The sequence below is a fragment of the Lacerta agilis genome, chromosome 6 (assembly GCF_009819535.1).
Source record: "Lacerta agilis isolate rLacAgi1 chromosome 6, rLacAgi1.pri, whole genome shotgun sequence".
Classification (NCBI taxonomy): Eukaryota; Metazoa; Chordata; class Lepidosauria; order Squamata; family Lacertidae; genus Lacerta; species Lacerta agilis.
Genome location: NC_046317.1, coordinates 40,464,601 through 40,480,720, shown reverse-complemented (window position 1 = coordinate 40,480,720; position 16,120 = coordinate 40,464,601). Strand labels below are relative to the sequence as shown.

Genomic DNA, 16,120 nt, shown 5'->3' with positions numbered 1-16,120 from the left:
ATCTTGCTTAAATCTGATTCAGCAGGCAAACAGAAATCCATACTTTTGTAAAATCAGGACCACAAGCTTTTCAGCCATCTTAAATTCTCTCCTAAATAGGAAAGCTTTTCTTAGCTGCTGACATTACTGTTGCCATATCTTTCCAGTGTGGGCTTACTAGGTGGGCTACGCTGTATTATACATTGTAACCCTAACCATGCCTATTCAGAAATAAATCATATTGAGTTTGATAGGTTTTACTTCCAGGGAAGTGGGACTAGGAATGCAGCCATAGACTGCAGTCCCTGATCTTCTAGGCCAGTAATGTTTTTACTGCTGAGGTATTGTGCAATGTGTCTCAGCAATGCCATTCATCTTTCCCTGCCACCTTCTTCTCTCCTCCACAGATTCCCAGGTACTCACACAGAGGAATAATACATTGTAGGTGATGCAGTTGCTTCTGTATTTCCATATAGAGATTTTCCATCCTATCAGTGTCCCCGCTGATTATTACAACCCGATGAATTCAAGTGCGTTTGGGAGTTGCAAAGGCCCCCCTATGGATCTGTGTGATAAAAGCTCTAGAAAAGGTTGCTCCCTTTATGGTGGTCTGTAGCAGCAGTAAACTGGTAATGAAAATATTAACGAGAGACTTGATCACTTCTTTTGAGCCAAGCACAACATAACCATAACAGCTGCAGGCTCCAACTGTTTTCAACTGTCAGGCCCCCCTCAAACTGTTCCATTCCAACAATCACAGCAGCGATGACTATGGAACATACCATTTACAACAACTCTACCTCTACTCCAGCCAGGAGGAAGCCATGCTGAGCACGAGATCCCTTATGGCTACACTGCTGGTTCTGGTGCCAGTCACAGGGTCTCCTGTTCTGGGCCATCTGCTTGTCCTTTGGGAAGTGTGGCCAGGTGAGAGGAAGGCATAGAGTCACAGCTGGGAATGGGGTTTGCGAAATGAAAGTAGGGGGCTCCTTCCTTGCCCATCTTGTCCCTGGTATTTGAAAGGAAAAAAAATGGGAAGACTGTGTGGTATGGGCTTGAAGTTATGGGTAGCATTTATTTGGTGGGGCTGAGGTTTTAGCGCCTGCCCTCAAGGCAATAAGCATGGCAGGGGTATATATTGACTTCAATACATTCTCCAAGTTTCATTTGTTGTTGTTGTTCAGTCGTTCAGTCATGTCCGACTCTTCGTGACCCCATGGACCAGAATATGCCAGACATGCCTATCTTTCACTGCCTCCCGCAGTTTGGCCAAACTCATGCTAGTTGCTTCAAGAACACTGTCCAACCATCTCATCCTCTGTCGTCCCCTTCTCCTTGTGCCCTCCATCTTTCCCAACATCAGGGTCTTTTCTAGGGAGTGTTCTCTTCTCATGAGGTGGCCAAAGTACTGGAGCCTCAACTTCAGGATCTGTCCTTCCAGTGAGCACTCAGGGCTGATTTCTTTAAGGATGGATAAGTTTGATCTTTTTGCAGTCTATGGGACTCTCAAGAGTCTCCTCCAGCACCATAATTCAAAACCATCAATTCTTCAGCACTGCCATTTCCCAACAATATAAATAAATCTAGAGTCACTCTCTGACTTTCAAACCTGAGAATTAAAGGAAACTTTATATTTCAGACTTCACAAAAATCATTATAGGTTAGATACAACTGCCAGACCCATGGTGGAATTCACATAGATACAAAGTCAAATTTGAATTAAACAAACAAGAAAAAAATTCATAGTAATTCTGAGATGTCTCAAATGAATCTACATTAAATTTCTAGTGTGTTTATCCTTTCTATTTCCTACCAAATAGGGGATTGCTGGCAGTTCCAATCTTCTTATAGGCAGGCCTTCCTCTTGATTTGAGTATAGTTTAATGGCTGCTGTGATAGCTGATTAGAAATATAATTTATTGTAACTTCCCTCAGCGTCTAACCTGTGGCACTCCAGATGTTGTTGGATTACAGTGCCCATCATCCCTGGCCATTGTCTGTGATTGGCTGAGACTGATGGGAGTTGGAGTCCAGCAGCAGCAGGAGGACCACAGGTTAGCCACCACTGCCTAAGGCTGTACTGTAATCCTGGTGCCACTTACCAGGGAGTGAATTACATTGAATTCAATAGGAATTAGTTCTGAGCAGACATGGCTAGGATTGCACTGGGCCATGGGGTTGCACCAAGGAGTGTGGCAGATTGGTGGTCATGATGCCTTGCTATTGCCCCAGCTCCAGCAGCGTGGTAAGCTGTAGCAATGCTTCTTTTAGCAGGGTGGCTCTGCCTCACCACATGCACCATTAGTGGTTACTGGTCTTATTGATGAAAGGGATGCTGAGAGAAAAAGCCCCCCCCCCTTTTGCTCAGCTCCTAAAACAGCAGCTTCATGGAGACCCTGTATAGGCACCATGTCTCTGTGTCAAGCTAGAGTATGATGTGTGACAAAGAGAGAGACAGAAGGCATGTGGCATTTACAGTTATCACAATCCTAGTCCTTAGCAGTTGTTGTTGTTGTTGTTGTTTTAGTTTTTTATTTATACTTTTCAAATTTATACATTTCATTAGTCTTACAATCAATTTGACATTCCAAAATTTGACTTCCTTCCCCCTCTTTCTGTGGTTTTTAAATTTTATTTCTTAATATCTTCTGCATATCCAAGTTAATTTAACTTGCTCATTTAATTATCTACTGTAAATATATACTCTTATAAAACTGCAGGTTATGACACTAATCCTGCTAATGTTTTTTATCTGTTTACAATTTATCTGTAAATATTCAACAAACCATTTCCATTCTTTTATAAAAAGTTTGTTATGTTGATTTCTTATTCTTCTGGTAAGTTTAACCATTTCTGCATATTCCATAAGTTTTTGTATGCATTCTTCCTTTACTGGGACTCCTGCTTCTTTCCACTTATAGGCAAGTAACATTATTGCTGCTGCAGTAGCAAACATAAATATATTTCTATTCAATGTAGATAGTTTTGTCCCTATAATTCCTAAAAGAAAAGCTTCTGGGTTTTTTTATATATAAAAGTTATTTTGAACATCCTTTTCAATTCATTATATATCATTTCCCAGTAAGCTTTAACCTTACTACAAGACCCCCACATATGAACTAGTCCTTAGCAGTTGTGATGATGTTACATAATGCCACTATAAATTTATTAAAGTCTGCCATACTGTAACGTTTTCTGTCACTGTGCTGAGGGAGTTGTTGATAAACACTATCCTAAAGAACTGTGCACTGGCAAAATTAGCTTTATACATAACTGAGCTTTAGCCTTTTAATAACTAGAACTTGGTGCTGCTTAAAATATTTTAATTAAATTAATGTTGTTGTTTGCTTCATTGCAGGACACATACTAGAGTATCAACAAGTATCCGTACCAGCGGCAAAAAATTATTCATGCAAAACATCAGGAAATGTGATCTTAGACCAGTCAACGCAGAAAAGGGGCATCAGAAATTACAGCGGCTTCAGAACAAATTTGAAAACATCTAGGAAGAATGCTTACAGGAACTATCAGCATAAAATCTTGCTAAAATATGTAATATTATATAAAAGAAATCCATATCCAATTGCAGATGGAAGCATAAGTGTACACATTTCAAGAAAACATCTAGGAAGAAGTGAACTAATTCTGAGAAGAAAAAATTATTTAAGACACATACTCAGGAATATTCTGAACAGAAAATGTGATGGTTATGAAGTAAAAGTGAATTGGCACAGTATTTTGAATGGTGCTAGAAAGAAATCTGAAACTAAAAGAAAGGAGCAATTGCAAATCACATACTTTGAAAATAGGCACAAACCCCTAAGAGCTGGGTCACTATTGGGGTATATAGCATGTCAAACAAATATGATGTTAAATGTTAAAGAAGCATATTTCCAAAAAGATCAGGAAGGTTTACAAAGTATTGTGATAAAGTTAGTAAAACCACAGATACCAAGAGGAAAGGTGCTTACTGAAGCTGAGGTTCTACGAAAGAAAAAATCTAAGAGTAACAGTAATAGAATATTCACTTCTGTCAAAGAAAATGTCTTTTCTAAAGAGAACACAAATATTTACAATAAAGAACAATTCAGAATGACTGATGGGAAGAAAATATTAAATGTAGAATGGAGCAGCCCATATATGGGATTTAAAAAATATGGTCAGTTCTCTAAAAGTTTTCACCGGGGGACAAGCTTTCCTATCAGAGAAAATATCAAGTTGCAAAAATGGAAAACAAGAACTAAAAATTCTATGAATGCAAATGAGAAGTTTCGGTTTATACATGCATTTACTTACCAAAGAAGTAGTGCCAGCAAACAGAAAATGTTCTCAGCGCATGAACCTGTGATGCCCAACATTCAACAAATAAAGGAGTCTGCATTTCAAATAAAAATGTACAGAACCAAAAAATTAATAAAATTAGCCAAGTGGCTCAGAGCTAAAGAAAATAAGTTGGGGGGAAATGGAATAGAAGTTTTATCAACAATTTACTATGTGCAGCCTTCCTTAATAAGTCCTACCTTTCCAGCCATTAAAACTGCTGTGGGTGTGAAGAATGAAGTATTTACTTCAGAAAGGGATGAAGCAAAGGCATCAGTCTACATGACAAAAATGCTGAAATATCTCATGCAACCCTCAAAGAGAATAAAAAAGAAATACTTGAGAGTTGCTCATAAGGGATTTAGAATTTCGCCTCTAAAAGCACTCATGGTAAGAAAGCATCTTGATACGGAAGAGAGTTTACCAATCTTGTTATATCTCTTTAAACACATTTTTAAAGGTCCATCGGTTGTTGAAAGAACGAAACGATCAGCAAAAGCAGAAACAGTACCAATATCTGTAGGTAGGTTTATGCTGCTGTTATTTATGCTATAATTTACATTTAAAATAGAAAAAATATTTTTTTAAGAGTTAAGGCTATAACATTTAATGGATAGTAAGCTTGGGAGTTAGGAATCTGTGACTCCAGATGTTGTTGTTGGACTGCTGCTCCCATCATTGCTAACCATTGACCATGCTGGCTGGTGCTAATGGATGTTGCGATCTACTCCTTAGTTAGAGGCATAGCTTGAAAATGTATCCTGATTTTTAAAAGCGTCCCTGAGTAATTGGGCAATGTATTCCCTCCCCCAAATGTTAAACATTTTTAATATGAGTACTTATACAAAAGTGAAGATGGCAGACACCACTTTAGAAAGGTCATTCCCTCTTACACAGGAAATGCCTCTTTTGAGATGGTACTGCAGAATATGTATCCATTATCCAAAACACTATGGCATGGGCGTAGTCAAGGCGGGGGCTCCACAAATATTATTGAAAATCATTGAAAGTACTCAGTTATCTGAGGTTCTGCCTCCCCCCCCAACAGAAGCCTGCCCCCCATGTTCTATTTAGGGGGTATTTTTATCCGTGATTTCCCAAGAAAAGCTCAACAACTTTGGCTGCCCCCACCCCACTAACAAAAATCCATGGCTATGCCTTTGAACTAAGGCTATTCCTTTTGCTTCATAATAAATGTTTAATAATGCAAACTTATGCAGATTTAATAGATTAATAAATTAAAACCAGCTTGATTGATCAGCTGAGATTTCTTTAAACATAGGACAGTCCTACAAACCATGTTTGCTTTATACTTAAAATATTTTTATTTGGGGAAGTAAAGGTAAAGTTGTGAAAGGCTTGTCTGGCCCCTTATTAACCTTCATATATTTAGGGAAGGCTGTCATACTTCCAACAGGTTTTAAGTATTGATAAGTGTTGGCTTTGCTGAGGCTGCTACCTTTGTTGTTGATTTTGCTCACTTTTGTCCTTGTATTGTTCTGGCAGTGTTAAATTAATGTTAAGTTTGTTTTCATTTTCTTTGCTGGCTTTTTTTAAATATTGCCTTGAGGAATTTTCTTAGTTGGGAAATATCTTGTAAATGTTAACACAAATAAAAAATAAATATAAATAAGAATTGAATTCAAGGATATCTAGTCTGACACCAAATTCTAAACATCTGTGCTTTCTCTTTTTGCCATATCAGTAAACTGTTACTGTTATGTATTGAAGTTCTCACCCTGGGCCACCAGGGGTGTTGTGTATATAGTTTTCACTCAGGTCCACGTCAGTTAATTTAGGCAGGAAACCCTGGGCTGTTGTTGTTACAATGTTGTCAGCCGGCTGCCTATAAAAGCAGGCCGGCTGAGCTGTTTCTGTGCAGTTCAGTTCCAGTTTAAGAATAAAGAGCTGCTTGGAGAAATACCTGTGTCTTCTGCTATGTCCACCCACTACGTAATAGTTACACACTGTACATGAAGTTGCATAAATATAGGAGTTAGTATGCCCCATACTGCTGATGGAGCTAGATTGTGGCCTGAGTAATAGAGCTTGTATAATCTTGGAGGCTTTGGAATATTTTGTAAGGCTGATAACACTCAAAATGGAAGGAACATAATATTGAGCCTTGCAATTTCTGAGTTCCTTGCTGGTTACAGGGCCCTGTTTATGGACTTCTGCTACAGACCTTAGCCTTAGTCTCTGGAGTTCTAGCTACTGATATGATAGACTTGCTGGAGATGGAGTAGACAAACACCATCATCATCATTATTATTTCATTCATGAAGCACTTCCCATGAGTCATCCTGCAATGGCAAGTCATCTTGCCTTGAGTTATTCTGTACTTTTTTTTTTTTTTTACAATCCATAAGTGTTTTATTGGTAATACCTTAAGCCTTGTTAGATAGACAGGCCTGCAATCTGGCAGAAACACGGAAACATATCCTTAATTAATTTTCTATTCTCCTGCTCACTATGTTGTGTCACCTTGGGAAGTGCTGGTTCTATTATGTGTCATAATTTGTTGTTGGCATCTGCCTGCCTTGAGAGACAATGGAGTGCGCCTCTGTGGGTGAAGTCACACCACTGTATTAGCAGCACCAAAGTGACCTCCCTGGGGTGCAAGCTTGAGCAGTGTGTAGGGAGGTCCTGGGCTGCCCAGATGGCAAGACTCTTAGCTTTGCTGATGTGGTTCAAAAGAAAGCAGAGCAATACATTTGGCACCAGCATGCATTCTGCCATATCGGCAAAACAATCTATGCCAAATGTATTAAAGTAGAGGCTGACTTTGAAAATTGTTGAAAAAATACAGCTAGATATAATACTATTTTAAAATAATCATCCATGTTTTAAACAGAATTTTAAAAGGCCAGTGCTGACCAAAGACTCACCATCTATTTTTCTATCCTATGGCCAGAGAGACAAATTACAGAATGAAATGTATACTTCTAAAGTAATCTGCCTCTTGGCCCATAGGGGAAACATAGATTGTTGTAAAGTAGTGGTGATGGTAATTTAAAGCAGAGGAAACAGCCCAGGAGGAAGGGAGTAAGAGAACCTTTTCTTCCCATTGTTTTTGCTCCTTTCAGCCCTACATGGCTGGCAGAATTTCTGGTAGCTGGGTTTATTTCTGGTACTGGAGTCAAAAGGTCAAAAACACAACTGTGTGAAGGGATTGTTATGGTCAAAAGTGAAGGACAGGGAGAGAGGTCAGCACCCATATCCCACCTACTTTTCATTGCCCTACTTCACTCTGCTTTACAGCTGTGTAAGGGATCTGTGTTCAGTAACATGGATATGCTGCTATAAATGTCTAATTAGCTTTGCACATTCAAAGTGTCTGGTTTGTGACAGAAGAAGTGTGATTTTTTAAATAAGAAACACCCACTAAGTAAATGTTGAGTACATACTATTAACTTTCAAAATATTTTTTTCTATTTAGATGTTTTGACGCATGTAACTTCTGCCCTTATAGCATGTGCCACTATTTTTGGACTAGCTCTGTTTACTTTGGCATTAGCAGCATGTTACCTGTACTATAATAGAAGGTAGGTTTAAAAGTTTTAGTAGTACATCTTGTTATATATATTCTAAACAATGTATCTTAAAAATCCCAAAGATCTGAAAGGCACTAAATGTTTTAAGACATAAAAAAGTAAAAAATAGAGCAATAAAATTAAAAGGTACCAAAAAGACTACAGTGCCGCCACAAATAAAGTCTCTCTGGGGTAAGTATTCCACAACCAGGGTGCCACCACAGAAAAGGCTCTCACTCTAGCAGCCACTCTCTGCACCATGTTTGGTGGTGGTATATTGAGATGGGCATCAAAATATGTTCTTAAAGTCAAGGCAGTTTTATGTGAGGAGGTGATTCTTCAGATAATCTGACTGCAAGTTGTTTAGGGCTTTTAGAAGTTAATATGGACTGGAAATGGACTAGAAGCCAGTGGCAAAGGACTGACATAATATATTCATACCAGACAGTCACAATTAACAATCCTGCTGTACTGTTTCCATGATAGGGATGTGTGGGGCTTAGGGCAAGGGCTGGTTGAGGATCACACCTCTTACATCTCCATGAACTGGGGAATTTTTATTATTGACTGATTGATTGCATTTATATACTACCCTTCTGCCAAGGTGCCCAAGAGGACTTACAATTTTAAGCTACTAAGACAAATAAATTATATAACATGGAAATTTTGCCCAAGTGAGGGGATGGACCGTCCAATTGGAGCAGGCCCTGATGTTGTCTTTGCCTCCCTCCCTCTTTTCTTCCTCTCCACAGGGCAGATGGTGCATACCCTCCAACATTTCTCCAATGAAAATAGGGACGTCCCATTCCATAATGATAATTTTACTATTTATACCCCACACATCTTACTGGGTTGCCCCAACCACTCTGGGCAGCTTCCAACATATATAAAAACACAATAAAACATTAAGCATTACAAAACTTCCCTATACAGGATTGCCTTCAAATGACTCAGGAGTGAGACAATTCCATACCCTCTAACTTTACTCCAATGAAAATAGGGACATCCTAGGGAAAAGTGGGACATTCCTGGATCAAATCAGAAACTGGGGCACCTTCTCTAAATCGGATGTCCCTGGAAAATAGGGACACTTGGAGGGTCTGATGGTGTCCTTTGGGGGTCTGATGGTGTCCCTTAACCTCATGGGAGGGGGCAAGGAAGGGACAGTGTGACTCGGAAAGGGCCACAAGCACAATGTTTTATGGAGAGCACCTTTGACTATGAGCATACCAAACATTTTAAGTCCCAGGTGGAGAAAGGTGATTATGGCTCCCTTCCTCTCTGCAAGAAGATGGTGCACACCTGCCAACCAGATCCAAATAACCCTGGGATTCCATTCCCTGTTACAGGAAAATATACATTTTTGTAATTTGGGGTTCTGCAATTTACCACAACCAGTGCCTTATGGTGGTGGTCTCTATTCCTTCCCTCTGCAATGTTGCCAGCTGCCTTTTGAATACAGGTGCACTGCAGTGGGGGCTTCCTCCTCCTCCTCCTCCTCTTGCCCCCACCTGTCTTGGAGCCACAAAAAGCTCCCACGTTAATGCATAGGTCTTGCCCAGCCACTGCTCAGCTGTTGGTTGGCGTTCAAGACTCATTAGCAGGCCATGGGACTATCAGCCATGGCACTGCATTAAGATACAGCACCCCCAAAGTGTGGTTATACCACTTTGTGAGTTTTAAATTACAAGTGGTATAAAAATATTTTAAATAAACAAATACCTTTGATCTCAGCAGCCCCTTTGACTTAATTAGATATTGCCTTTGTCTCGTGGTTCTGTGATGAGGGTTAGCACTCTGAAACTAAACACCTTTAATAGAAATGTGTCCCACTGAAGTCCTCCTACTTTATACATTTTTTGGGGGGAAGGGGGACTTCATAAATTAAAAAGTGCAAAAATGGTTATTACAGTAAATTCAACTAAATAGAATCTCAGAATTGTTCCTTAATCAATTATCTTGATCATTGTACAAGTTATTCGTCTTTATAAAAATCATTTTTGCAATACCGCTTTTAAAGAGATTGCTTTATTGCATAGTCTCTACTTGTTTTTCACCATTCAGGTCACCTAAAAATTGCCAAGTGTTTTCATCCGTCTATACCAAGGCTGGGGAAACCTTTTCATCCTGGGGGCCACACGCCAGTGTGGATGGGGCTAGAGATAAAAGGGAGTGGAGCAACAGATATAAATTTTACCCATGAGCACATACCACTTTGTATCCTCTATCCAAAAAAGCAAAGGGCATCATTGGAGTTCAAGAGCACATTCCAGCCAGGCAAAAACACTTGGAGTCATTGAGGGGTGTGGCCTGTGGAAAGTTCTGAAGGCCAGCTAGAGAGGACCATGTTTAGCTCCTAGGCCTTAGGGTTCCCACCTCTGATATATACCAGCGAAGCGTTTTTAAAAACCTAGCTATTTAATTTTATTACATGTTAGTTCTTTAGATTCATGATCTATCTCAAAGAGAACCATAATATTTATGTATTAAAATGCATTTCAGGCAATTTGGTCCATTTCTTGAAGCTGGTTTGAAAGGCGAAGAATCCAAAAAGGAATGGAAACACACTGCTTCTCAGTGTTGTCCACCTATTTCTGTTTCACAAAATTTTCATTTTGGACAACCACAGGTAAAATATGATAATGGAAAATGAACTGTTAATATATGTGGCATTTTTGCACTGGTAATATTTTGAGGCCAAGTTAATACCTCAACCCTAAACACATTTGCACCAGTTTAGCAAGGGAGGTCTTTCTGTAAGATGGCAACTCTGAACCATAGGAAACCAAGTACATTGGAGCAGAAGTCTCAGTAGGTGAGTTTCAGCAGAACAGGGGCTGGAGCAGGGACAGATCCACTAGAACAGGAATACAGAGGCTTCCAGAGTCTGTTACAAGCCAGCTACAAACCAAGCAAGCTACAGTTGAAAGTACTTTATTTTATATCATTTTTGGATATAATAATCATGGTGCTTTGATGATACTATTTCTGTTTATGTCTCACAGGAATCAAGGAAGAATCAAATATTGGCAACAGGTATTAAAACTTTTCTTAAGAGTGCAGTTTGAAAACTTGTTATATTACTGACATCGCTTGTAAAATAAAACAAAGTAGAAATCATGTAAACTACTAAGTATATGGAAAGGCATGTTTCCTACTATCAGTTGTCTATTTTTAAAGACTAGAAAAATTAGATTCAGGCAAAACATTTTGTGAAAAGGCTCTTGCTAACAATGTGATATACCCCTACATACAATAATATTGTATGACTGAGGATGCTTAGGCCAGGAAATAAATGTAGGGCAGGAAATAAATGTAACATAAACAAATAGATGAAGTCATCATACCATGTTGTATTGTCCATCCACAAGAAGGGGCCCTTACACAGAGACCATATTGACTAAAGTGCATGGACTTCCTTATGGGGAACAACTAATCTTGATCTCGTCACAAAAAAGTGCCAAAAGGAATAAAACAACACTTTCTCTCGTTAATACTCAGAACCTGCAGTTCCTTTTACAGCTGCATTCTGTTTGTAGAAATTTAACACTTAAAATAAAAGTTTGCAGTATGGAAGAGAGTACAAAAAAAAACCCCATAACAGATTCTAGCTCCTCTGGTCACTTTCAGTTACATGTACTGTATAGTGAAAATGGTGCTTTTCAGACACACACTGGATGTGCTTTTGAAAAGCTGGCCAATAATCATTATTCTTAAGAGAGTCTTCAGTACCTAAACTCCAACTTGCAAATTAGAACCAGCTTGTAAAATTTTGTCCTATATGGCTTTCCTTTTCTTTTCTTTTCTCTGTCACCTTTCTCTTTCTGCTACTTTTATTCGTCCCATTTCTCTTTTGCCTGACAAATGTAATGAATTGTGGTGCAACCTTGGTGCAACCTACCTAAATTTGGGTTGCATTTGCCATTCTGAATCATGACTCACCACAGCTAGGCAGATCTCTATTATGGCCTTGCTACTTTGTTTCATGGCAAGAATTAGTTGAATTACTTTTGTTGCTTTATTCTTTACTTTTAAAATATGTTTTGATGCCCTTTTATGCTTGTGCATGTTTTCTTATCTACTGCAAGGACCCTTTCAAGGGGCTGAAGATGTGAGATACAAATAATTCACGAATACACAAAAAATATTAATAATTTGTTACACCACAGGAAAAATTGCACATATGCATGGGAGTAGCCGGGGGGAAGGGGGGCAGCTGCCCCCATGAATCAATAAAAATAAATAAAAATACATAGCAAACTGAGGTTCTTTCCCCCCTAACAAAAGGCCTGCCCCCCCAAAAAAATCCTGGCTATGTCCATGCACATGTGTAGAAGGACTTCCGAATTCATATGCTTGTATCAAGTACACTAAAATCACTGAAAATCAGGCATCTGTAAGCAGCACTCCTGTTCACAGAATCTGCTTCTCCTAGACCTTTACTCTCTCCCCCTTCCCTTGTGCCACAGCCCTCTCCATTCATCAGGGTCCCCATCTCTTGAGGGAGTCTTTTTAGGGGTGTCATGGGGCTGCCAGTGAAAGGAACGGCTGGTAAAGACAGCTTCTGCTCATCCCCTTCCTCAGACAGATCTTTGGTTCCAACTCATTTTATCTAATATAAATTTATGATATGCTTACATTTTTTAAATCATGCACTTCTAATGAACAATGTGATCCTTTTCATTTCAGCTACTAAAACATGTCCCAAAGAGGAATTTGTTATTATGAAGGAAATATATGGCAGCTCTGATACAGAAGGCAGTTCAGAAATATCATGTAGAGGTTTGACTATAAGATCCAGAGCGATTGTACTTCCCTCTCGGTCCAGTGACAGCATACAATCATTATTCGATGTACGTGATGATGTACGTGATGATGTCTCTTCCCAACAATCCATGACCATGGAAAATGCTTCCAGCACTGTCCCCCCCAAAAACGACCTGGTTCCTGTTCCACAACAGCCAGATAATCAAGAGCAAAGTACCTCTAAAGATGTGTCACCAAAACTGAAGAAAACAACTATTTCAGAATCAAAACCTGACAATGATCTTGCAAGATCTAGTAAAGCATTGCAAGGAGTCCAGCCAGACCATTGTTTATATGATGTCAAAGAACCAAGTACCTCAAAGGATGTTGCACTAAAGAAACCAGCCATCTCAGAGCCAAAACCTGACAGTGCTATCACAGGGCCTTCCTCTACTGAAGCATCACAAACAGGTCAGACACAGGCAATTCTGAAATCAGAACCTGGCAATGCTATGGCAGGGCCTTCCTCTACTGAAGCATCACAAACAGGTCAGGCACAGGCAATTCTGAAATCAGAACCTGGCAATGCTATGGCAGGGCCTTCCTCTACTGAAGCATCACAAACAGGTCAGGCACAGGCAATTCTGAAATCAGAACCTGGCAATGTTATCACAGGGCCTTCCTCTACTGAAGCATCACAAGCAGGCCAGACACAGGCAATTCTGAAATCAGAACCTGGCAATACTATCACAGGGCCTTCCTCTACTGAAGCATCACAAGCAGGCCAGACACAGGCAATTCTGAAATCAGAACCTGGCAATGCTATGGCAGGGCCTTCCTCTACTGAAGCATCACAAGCAGGCCAGACACAGGCAATTCTGAAATCAGAACCTGGCAATGCTATGGCAGGGCCTTCCTCTACTGAAGCATCACAAGCAGGCCAGACACAGGCAATTCTGAAATCAGAACCTGGCAATGCTATCACAGGGCCTTCTTCTACTGAAGCATCACAAACAGGTCAGGCACAGGCAATTCTGAAATCAGAACCTGGCAATGCTATCACAGGGCCTTCCTCTACTGAAGCATCACAAGCAGGCCAGACACAGGCAATTTCTAACACAGGACTTGACAATGCTGTCATAGGGATTTTCTCCACTACAGTATCACAAGTAGACCAGGCACTGGCAATTTCAATGTCAGAAACTGACAATGCTGTCATTGGGCTTTATTCTACCACAGTATCACAAGTAGACCAAGCATTGATAATTTCGACGCCAGCACTTGACAATGCTATCACAGGGCCTTTCTCCACTGAAGTATCACAATCAGAAAAGACACAGAATATTTTAAAGTCCGAACCTGACAATGCTATCATACCACCTTCTTCTACTACAGTATCACAAGTGGACCAGCCATTGACCAAGATTTCTACAGAGCAAAATCCATGATCAGTATTTTACATCTTGGTGAATAATTTTAACTCTTTTCACAAATGTTGATGGTTCTACTTCCCACCAAACAAATTCTTTGAATATGCTTACATGAAACATGGAGAAGTTACAATCTGAGTTTTGTGATGAAAAAGCAATTGAATAGTAGTAATGTGTCTTAAGAATTTTTTTTAAAAAAATGTATACATACTACGCAACATAAATTCTGAATTATTTTTCAGAAATTAAAACTGACTAAACATATTGGAATTCATTTTAATTTAGGTGAGAGATGGCAGACATTTTTGTATTCAAGTTGTTGTGTGGACAGCATGTGAGAAAGGGCCATAGCTCAGTGGCAGAGCACCTGCTTTGCATGCAGAAGGTCCTGGGTTCAATCCCTGGCATATCCAGGTAGAGCTGGGAGGGGACCCTGTCGAAATCCTGGAAAACTATTTGACCTATATGGACCCATGGCCTGACTTGGTATAATAAGGCAACTTCCAGTGTTCCTAGTATGGTGATAATTTGGGTTTTCCCTTCTCAGACCAAGATAGAGATGGCTGTGAATAGACAAATACTTATAGTGGCATAAATTAAATTTCAATACTTCAGCAGAACAAATCCCATTTTCCACAGGAGGAATGTTATTTAACAGAACATGTTTATGATTAAACCATTCAGATTTTAGTAGGAAAATCTAAAAATCATGTAGCATTTATGAGAACAACCTAGACCGTTTCTGCTGTTTATAGCATTTCCATAAATTATTGCAATATTTGCATGCAACAACCTTGCAAAGTAGGCCGTTTTTAGTATTGTCATATTGCAGATATACTGAGAGAGAATAGTGAGTTGCTTAAAACTACCTAGGAAGTTCAAGGCCACCAGGATGAGGCCATGAGACATGAACCAGTGGCATTCTGGTTCAAAGCACACACTCTTAATCATGATGGTACATGAACATGTGTGGCAGCAGTGGCCCAGTGGAAGTCTGGTGCTGGCGAATAATTGCTGCTGCTCCGCTGGTTGCACATGGTCTGAGAACTTGATTTTTGCTTCAGTGCTTCTTTTCTCACTTTTTTTTCTCTTTTCCTTTCCTTGGTGAATCACAGATACCCGTGTATGATATACTGTGCCATCTTTACCTGTGCTGTTCATTACATAGAATTTTCACAAGGTCATTGCGAAACTTGTTGAAGTTCAACAATTACTCATGTTTTTGAGTTAATATTTTTGTGGTCACCATGTTAAATTAACACAAGGGGGAAGAATATTGTGTTCCTACTGACATTGGTAGGGTTGTGCATTCCATCCATGTTCTAACTTGTGGTGCAAAGTGTTGTTGAGTTTTGTTGTGCCAGCCTTCGTCCACAGTGCAGTATCATAGTCAATATGAAGTACTGAAATCCTGCCCTCTCACATAGGGAGTAGAAAATGCATATGTTCAGCTGGATAGGGGATCTGTGATCAGATGGAGGACTGTCAAGCCTCTTGCACGGTAGACTTTTAATTATTGGAGATTGCAGGGCTGATGGAGAGGGTGAGTAAGACAACCCACAACAGCCCTAACAACCACCTTGGCCACAAACTAACAGTGTTGAATCTCAGCATGGTGATCTCCCTTCATCCTGTGATCTCTGACAAATGTACAAGCCCCTTGTCTTTTGTCACTTCTCAGACAGTTCCTTTCTTCTGGACAGTCAGTCTGAAACTTTGATAACATACTGCAGGCAAAATATGATTCCCTTCTCCTTAAAATTGCTTATAAATATATTTGATGGGGCTTAAGGTGGCCTTTTGCTATAGTCTCAAAATTGTTCTATAAAGAGTAGACACAATTTTGAATTCCTGTCTTTTTACCACCTGGCTTATGGTAGTAGAAATTAGGGTGGGTTATTTTTTAGCACTACAGTACATAACATGTCCTTATTTTGCATATTACTGGCACTAATACCTCCACTGAGATGACCAGCTTAAGTTTTTATGCTATTTTTTTCTATCTGGTCTCAAGCAGCCTGCTTCCAGATCGAACTGAACCGAAGCCATTTTTAAAATCCTACTAGCAATAGTAAAGTAGATTGCCTCCCAGTTTCAAAGAAAGTATCCAGC

At 39.6% G+C, this 16,120-nt stretch overlaps 1 protein-coding gene across 1 annotated transcript; it reads left to right on the top strand.

Moving 5' to 3' along the window:
• The first annotated feature begins 385 nt into the window (after positions 1-385).
• On the top strand, positions 386-14,272 carry LOC117047888. Its single transcript, XM_033151116.1, has 6 exons — positions 386-906; positions 3,338-4,822; positions 7,739-7,844; positions 10,317-10,461; positions 10,838-10,868; positions 12,522-14,272. Exons 1-6 carry the CDS (start codon positions 804-806, stop codon positions 14,024-14,026), a joined length of 3,375 nt encoding a protein of 1,124 aa, XP_033007007.1. The 5' UTR covers positions 386-803; the 3' UTR covers positions 14,027-14,272.
• Positions 14,273-16,120: the final 1,848 nt, after the last annotated feature.